This window comes from Limulus polyphemus, unplaced genomic scaffold (genome assembly GCF_000517525.1).
Source record: "Limulus polyphemus unplaced genomic scaffold, Limulus_polyphemus-2.1.2 Scaffold2378, whole genome shotgun sequence".
NCBI lineage: Eukaryota > Metazoa > Arthropoda > Merostomata > Xiphosura > Limulidae > Limulus > Limulus polyphemus.
In genome coordinates, this window is record NW_013667988.1 from 15,840 (window position 1) to 24,178 (window position 8,339).

The 8,339-nt window shown below is 29.5% G+C and overlaps 1 protein-coding gene across 1 annotated transcript in view; it reads left to right on the forward strand.

The window, feature by feature from the left end:
- LOC106466775 (SAP30-binding protein-like) overlaps positions 1-8,339 on the forward strand; it is a 19,996-nt gene extending 11,657 nt beyond the window's left edge. Inside the window, exons 5-12 of the mRNA XM_022394860.1 lie at positions 66-126; positions 1,301-1,389; positions 3,622-3,713; positions 4,719-4,779; positions 5,449-5,500; positions 6,062-6,120; positions 6,450-6,504; positions 7,994-8,339. Coding sequence (XP_022250568.1) covers positions 66-126; positions 1,301-1,389; positions 3,622-3,713; positions 4,719-4,779; positions 5,449-5,500; positions 6,062-6,120; positions 6,450-6,504; positions 7,994-8,166 — 642 coding nt within the window. The 3' untranslated portion in view covers positions 8,167-8,339. The remainder of the gene's footprint in view (positions 1-65; positions 127-1,300; positions 1,390-3,621; positions 3,714-4,718; positions 4,780-5,448; positions 5,501-6,061; positions 6,121-6,449; positions 6,505-7,993) is intronic.

The window sequence follows — 8,339 nt, forward strand, 5'->3', positions numbered from 1 at the left end:
TGAATAATATAGAATGACACAGAAGCTATGTCGTACCTTCTAAAAATTTTATTTACTCATATCAGTCAAATGAAGACAGTAGGAAGTCCATTAAACCAGACCTTGGAAAGAAACCTATGTCCCCTAGTAAGTGTTCGCATTTCGTACTAATTCTGATAGTAACATCCTCTTTCTTATATGTATTTATAATACCAAAGTAAGTTGGATCCGTAGATTAGGTATACTTATTAAGAGGGAGCTTTTTTATCAACCACAGTATAATAGCTTTAGTTTCTTGCCATTACGTAAGTATTATTTTTAATTTTTGTATTACAATTAAAGGATGCAGTAAGTAGATAACAGATATCTTATGATTTTTTTTTCAAATGTTTATTTCTTTACATTGTAAAATGTTTACTTTGTTGGTCACTATATGTGATTTATGTAGTCTTTTGGTTGTATTACATTAAAAAAAAAAGCACCATTTGATTCTTTCAGGATAGTTATAGGAAACATTCTGTTGATCATTACTTCATTGATCAGACAGCAACATTGGCTACAAGTAATTCTTGAATACAAAGAGAATGAAAAGTTTCCATTGTATTTTTACAGAACTCTTAGTAATGAGCAAAAGATCACTAATATACTGATTGCTTTATATAGGGACATATCTTTATATTTTGTTTGTTCCTAATTGTTTCCTTCCCTTGCAGGAAGATTTTTTTTCTCTTCTTGAAATAACGTCACATCTATAAAGAATATCAAAGTTATATTTTAAAACATTCTCTTATAGTTTCATTTTGTAAAACATTGTTGACCACAGATACAGGTGATATTAAAAATTTCCTGTACTTTTATTTCATAGAACATTGTTGTCCATGGATCCAGATGATATTGAAAATTTCCTATAGTTTTATTTCATACAACATTGTTATCCATGGATCCAGATGATATTGAAAATTTCCTATAGTTTTATTTCATACAACACTGTTGTCCATGGATCCAGATGATATTGAAAATTTCCTAGTTTTATTTCATACAACACTGTTGTCCATGGATCCAGATGATATTGAAAATTTCCTATAGTTTTATTTCATACAACATTGTTGTCCATGGATCCAGATGATATTGAAAATTTCCTATAGCTTTATTTCATACAACATTGTTGTCCATGGATCCAGATGATATTGAAAATTTCCTGTAGTTTTATTTCATACAACATTATTGTCCATGGACCCAAGTTATAGTGATATATTCCTCTAATTTATTTCTTAAAACATTGTTGCCATGGGACTAGGTTATATTAAAAAATTTTCTATAGTTTCATTTCATAGAACATTGTTGGACATGGACCCAGGTGATATTGAAATTCCTGCAGAGCCCCCAGGACGATGTTCAAATACTTTGCAAGTAAGAGCTTACTGTGGTGTTAGATATCCTAATGAACTCCATCAAATATGTTGTTTTACAGTTATTAACCCTCTCCAGTTGGGTCATGTGTCAATAAGTAAATATTAAAAAAACACAGCTGAACATTGATTTTTGTGTGTCATGTGGTATGTTGGATGCAACACTGGTTCAAATTAGATGTTTGTGATATTCAAAATACTAAATCTATAGTTTCATGCAAATTAGGAACTAAAATTACCGATATTGACAAGGTGGAATGTAAAATAAGAACCTCATATCTTATCTATATACCGATATATCACTCATGTAATGAATCAAACACAGTGGCCCTGCTCACCTCTTTCAATTTTTGGAAATAGTCCCTTATATACACTTACTTCAATATATGACATGTGAATAACCATTTGAAAGCTCAGAATGTCCCCCTAGTAGCTTTCTCAGCCATTTTCATGTGTTAGACACCATCTCTTTCTTCCAAATTAAGATTTCAAGGAGGTAGGTAGCGTCTTTTGTCTGCTCGAAATTTCATATTTTTTAGACCGAAATACAGCTTAGATAGTTACTTTGGTTGATAAATTATAGTGGAAATTTGTAGTAATTTATGATTTTTTGGCTGTTCAACTGTATATATAAAACCTAAAAAAAATTATTTCATTTCATATCCTCCACATCCAAAATTTCAAAAGGCTTAGCAAACTAAGTCAAGCGGGAACCGAGTCCAAAGGTTGTAACTAGAAGAGATAATTGTTTGCTTTACTCTTTTATTTACTGTTCTATATTTTAAGAAAAATAAGTTTAAGAATCTATTTCAAGTTAGCAATAATCTATATACATATATAATGTATAATAATGGAAATGTGACTGTATTTTACAAAATACTAGTTTACTAAAACAGCCAAGAAAGTTTTATATTATTGGATATGGTAACATGAGAGCATGTGTGCTGTGTCATTGTAACTTCTGTAATGTTAGCCAGGCATGGCTGAAAGGTCAATATCATAAAAATAATAAATATATATATATGAATGTATAATTATTATTTTCATTATATTGACCCTATGAGTTTTAAGCTATTTAGTCTAAACATTTATGTTTTTGTGTTATAATTTGTTGTCATTCTAGAATTAAAGAGGCATAATTTATATTTATTTTCTAATTTTTATGGTGGTTACAAGATCGGTCAAATCTTCTGAACCTGTACAGAGATGTGTTTGTGAAGATAACAGATTAAAATATAAAGTATTTTTCTTAAGAAACATTTGATAACTATCTGGACATTATAAAAATTTTGCATGTGAAATTTGAAAAGTTTCTTATGCATAAAAGTATTTTTAGTCGTAAAATTAAAATTACTTTGCATGTTGGATAGGTAACATGCGAAAAGAAAAAAAGGCAAGTGAAAAACATTGCTTAACAAACCTTAAGACTTAATAAACAAAACTGATATCTTGCATGTGAAAGCATCGTAATGTTTACTGATAATCTGCCAAATTTTGGTGAACATACATTTACTAATTTAAAAGTTATAGCATGAAAACTATAACAACCACAAAATGGTTAGGAGGTCGGTCCCAGGGACCAAGACTGTGTTGAAACAATAGAAAAGAGGAATAGGTTATGTTAAAGCTTTGAAAATGCCTAGGATTGAGGTTTCTTTTGAACTTAAACCAAGTGAAAGTGTGACATCCCAAAGACTTGCCCATCATATGCTCTCTAATGTTATAAATTTTAAACTCCTCAATATTGAAGTTTTACAAAAGGGTATACAGAACATTACTGTTTAATTCTTTGAACTTTTCCATATTAAATTGAAGAGCTTTTAACTTGCAGTATTTTTTACTCTTATGATACTTTTGTTATGTTTTAAAACTTAAAGTGAATAGGAAACTTTCTTGATTTTCTAAATATTACACAGTATATAGTATGATATTGTTACTATTACAGTTTATACGAAATGTGTAAATCATTGGTTCCCTCACTGATGACACCCTAACCTATTTACCTTGATTTGAGCAACACCTCTGCTGCCATGTGCACTAATTTGATTGTAGAGTTTTACTTATGTTTCTAATTATTCTTTGTTTGATGAAGCTCTCACAACATCCCTAGCAACTTGCTGTGACACACTAGTGTGTTACAACATACAGTTTGGAAACCACTGGTATAAATGCTACAGTTATTCAACACGGTGTTGCTTGTGCTGATGTTGTTACATTACTTTTGTTTTTGAAGGAAAAAATTGCTCGACTGTATGAAAAGAAGCTCCGTGAAGAAAAAGACATGAATATATCAATACAAGGAAGAAAAGATTTTAGAAATCCAAGGTAAAACTTCTCATGAAGATATGGTAAATCTAACAATATTGTACATAATATCAGTCACTTTTGTGCAAGTTTCATTGTCAGTGTTGTATGAATGCACAGAATATTATATTAATTGTTATTTTTAACATGAGTGTTGTGTAAATATTAAATTACTTGTTATTTACATCCTCGGTGTTGTACAAATGTAGGGAATATTATTGTACTTGTTATTTTTATTCTCAATGGTGTGTGAATACAGGGAAGAGTATGTTATTTATTTTTATTCTCAATAATTACTGTATCATTTATCTTAATCCTGTGTGTTGTGTGAATGTAGGGAACACTATGTTGTTTATTTTTATTCTCAATAATTACTATATCATTTATCTTAATCCTGTGTGTTGTGTGAATGCAGGGAACACTATGTTATTTATTTTTGTTCTCATTAATTACTATATCATTTATCTTAATCTTGTGTGTTGTGTGAATGCAGGGAACACTATGTTATTTATTTTTATTCTCAATAATTACTATATAATTTATCTTAATCCTGTGTGTTGTGTGAATGTAGGGAACACTATGTTATTTATTTTTATTCTCAATAATTACTATATCATTTATCTTAATCCTGTGTGTTGTGTGAATGCAGGGAACACTATGTTATTTATTTTTGTTCTCATTAATTGCCATATTACATGTTATATTTATTCTCATTAGTTACTATATTATTTATTATTATTATTATCCAGCATGTTGTTTAAAGCAAAGAATGCTATATTAGTTGTAAATTTATTCTCCATACTTACTATATTATTTGTAATCTTTAACCTCAACAAAAATGTTGTCTGAATAGATGGGAGAACTTTATTTCAGGATATGCTTAATTTTTTCACAATATAATAATGATGCAGTGAAACTCAACTGTAGTTATTTTAGTAAAAAAGAAATATGTTCCAGAAGCAATTGCTTTTTTTAATATTTTTTTTATTGTAAAGAGATTTTTCATGTCAATTTTCATTTTTACAGTATATATGAAAAACTAATTGCATTTTGTGGCATTGATGAAATGGGAACAAATTATCCACCTGTAAGTACAATTTTACAATAAGTGTTTCACCAGTAACTATAATATTGTAGTGTAGTGACTCACCAGTAACTATAATATTGTAGTGTAGTGACTCACCAGTAACTATAATGTTGTAGTGTAGTGACTCACCAGTAACTGTAAGTGGTGTGCTTTGTACATGACAGCCTTATGGTGACACCTTTTACATCGGAAGAGTATGACTATGATAATGTGGTGAGGCTCCAAAATCATTTTAATATAACCTACTCTGTGTACCATTGTTTTGTTTTATTAATTAATTGCTATATGGATGTTACAAACATTTTTTATATTAAAATTGTTTTTTCTTCTATAGAGAGATGATTAAAAAACAAATGTACAGTATACATTGCTAGTCTACTTAAGTCAGGTTGTAGTCTGAAATTAGGAGGCAAACATTTCTTTCATTAAATATTAACAATGAAACAGGAAGGATGGGTTTTATAAGTAATGGAACCTTATTAATATATATATATTATTTGGTTTTTTCATGCAAATAAACTAGTGTGTTTTTAGTTTCAAAATCTACTCAGGTTTTCTACAGTTACTCCAGATCTTGCACTGTTGAACTCCTCAATTTTGAAGATAAAAAAACAACTAATTATCTTATGTATTTTTCAAAACATCATGCATCTTAATTTTATTCTCTAGGAAATATATGACCCTCACAAGTGGGGACCTGAATCATTTTATGAAGAATTAGGTTTGTAATGTAGATTTGATTTTACTACAGAAGTTCAAATTAAATTGAATGATTAATTTACTTTTCTGTTAAAGTTTCATTTAAAATTATATGTTGTTATTTACTAATATTACCATTGCTGAAACATGTGTCTGCCATACAAAGACAAAATCTAGTTGAGTTATTAAGTGCTGAGTAGGATTTGTTTTATATGTTTGTAGAGTAAATAGAGATCACAACTATTTAGTAAAAACATCGTCACTAAGACCTAAGACATAGTTGAGTTATCAAATATTGGCATGATTTGTTTTATACTTTTAGTGGAGTAAATAGAGATCACAACTATTTAGTAAAAACATCCTCACTAAAACCTGGAATGTAGTTGAGTTATCAAACATTGGCATGATTTGTTTTATACTTTTAGTGGAGTAAATAGAGATCACAACTATTTAGTAAAAACATCCTCACTAAAACCTGGAATGTAGTTGAGTTATCAAACATTGGCATGATTTGTTATATACTTTTAGTAGAATAAATATAGATCACAAATGTTTTGTAAAATATTATTCATATTTTTTACAGCTAAAAGGCAAAAAGAAGAAATGGACAAGAAAGAAAAAGAAAGGAAAGAAAGAACAAAGGTGATTTCCAAGTGTGTGTTTCAGTAGTTGTAGTTTAGTCTCAGAATACTTTTTAAAGTTTTGATTACTAAAATGTATCATATAGCAAGAAATATCAGTGACCTCCAGTCCAAATTATGTTTGTGAATACATTCTAACTAGCATAATGGTTAATATATTTTTTGTGTAAAAATGCTAATGTAATAAGATTTGTATGTGAAGGTATAAAGTCATCATGAAAAATTGTTTATTTTAGAATATTAAAAACTATATTCTACATACATTACATATATCTAGTAAAGATTGTCCTAACTATTGCAAACAATTTTAATTATATTGTACTTCATTAGGTTGAGTTCATTTCTGGCACAGCAAAGAAGCCCAGTGATCAGCCTGCAGTTACAGGTTAGTAATTGTTTTGTATTCTGTGTAATTGGAAGAAGTTATGCTGATAAGGTGGGTTATTTATCTACTCAACACAACAGAAATTTCTCGTATTGGCCAGCATTCAAGCTCTGTATCTTTTGTATTTGTTTGTTTATTCATGTTATGTTAAATCTCTGACAAACATTCTGGTAATTTATCTGAATAACTAGAAATTATAATGATCCAAATTGGAAAAAAAAGTTCAAAGTATAATAAATGATGAACAAGGTTCTTGTCTCAAGGTTTAGGAATTATTGTATTATTGCCAACATTCCAGGCACAAATATTAGTTACATGCATTATTTTCAAGATGTTTGGGTCAAGGTTTAGGGAATCGTGTGTTATTTCTAATATTTCAGGCTCAGAGGCTAGGGAGTCATTTATTATTTGCAAGATTCCAAACTCTAAGGTTACGGAGTCATTTATTATTTGCAAGATTCCAAACTCTAAGATTAGGGAGTCAGGTATTATTTGCAAGATTCCAAACTCTAAGGTTACGGAGTCATTTATTATTTGCAAGATTCCAAACTCTAAGATTAGGGAGTCAGGTATTATTTGCAAGATTTCAAGTTCAAAAGTTAGGAAGTTGTGTATTATTTCTAAAATTCCAAGTTCTAAGGCTTAAGGAGCTTGCATTATTTTCAAGTATCCAGGCTTAAAGTGTAGGGAATATTGCATTGTTTCCAAGATTCCAGGCTCCAAAGTTAGGATCTTCCATTATTTTCAAGTTGCCCGGCTCCTAAATTTAGGGAATTATACATTATTTCCTAGACTTCAGGCTTAAAAGCTTTGTGCATTAATTACATAATTTCAGGCTCTAAGGTTAGGAAATAGTTCATTGTTTTCAAGATTTCAGGCTCAAAGTTTAAGGAGTTGTGCATTATTTCCATGAATCGAGATTTAAAGGTTTGGGAGTTTTGTGTTATATCCAAGATTCCAAGTTAACAGACTGGGGAGTCATATATTATTTTCTGTGGTTAATATCCTTAAGTAGCATGTTAAGCTTGCTCACAAAAATTTCTTTCTTACTGATATCTTATAAAAAGTTATTTGCACCTAGCTTATATTTATGTTAAATTGATAGGTTATGTAAAAAAAGTGCACTTGTTTCTAACCTAATGAAAACAACTGTTTATCATTTTCTTCCTGAGCAAGGTCTTTATGTTAAATACTGAATAATTTTACTAATTAACAAGGAACTAAAAATATTTTTTTTTATTATCTTCATAGGACAAATGTTATAGTTAATTGTTTGAGCAATTAAATATTTTAATTGAGCTACCTTTAGAGATAATATGTAAAATTTTAGTTCATCTGGTGTGTTCTGAGAGCTGTTTGTATGTTATGGTAGGTACTTACAGCTTTCATTGTTTCAAAGAGTTATTCTTTTATTTTTCAAATTATGTTAAAAAAATATATATATACAATTTTGTACATGCTTTTAAGATATCTTGTTTTTTCTCCATAGAAAAACGGAAAAGTAAGTGGGATGTTGGAGCTGGTCCTGTTGGGATTGCTGCTGGAGTTATAAAACCCACGACCATAATGCCACCAGCAGTTGTTCCTGTTTCTGCTGCCACGGGAACAAAGCCCACAGTGATTTCAGCATTTGGGACAATAACAAAAAAAGCTAAACAATAATGTTACTGATATTATTTTACATTGATTTGTGAAGAATGACAGCTGTGTGAACCATCTGGTGAACTGTGAAATACTTCATTAAACTGTGTTTTGAAAAGTCTTCATCACTCTGTTATTTTTAAATCATGTGTGTGTATAGTTAAGTGGGCATAAAAATCTTTATTTGAATTTAA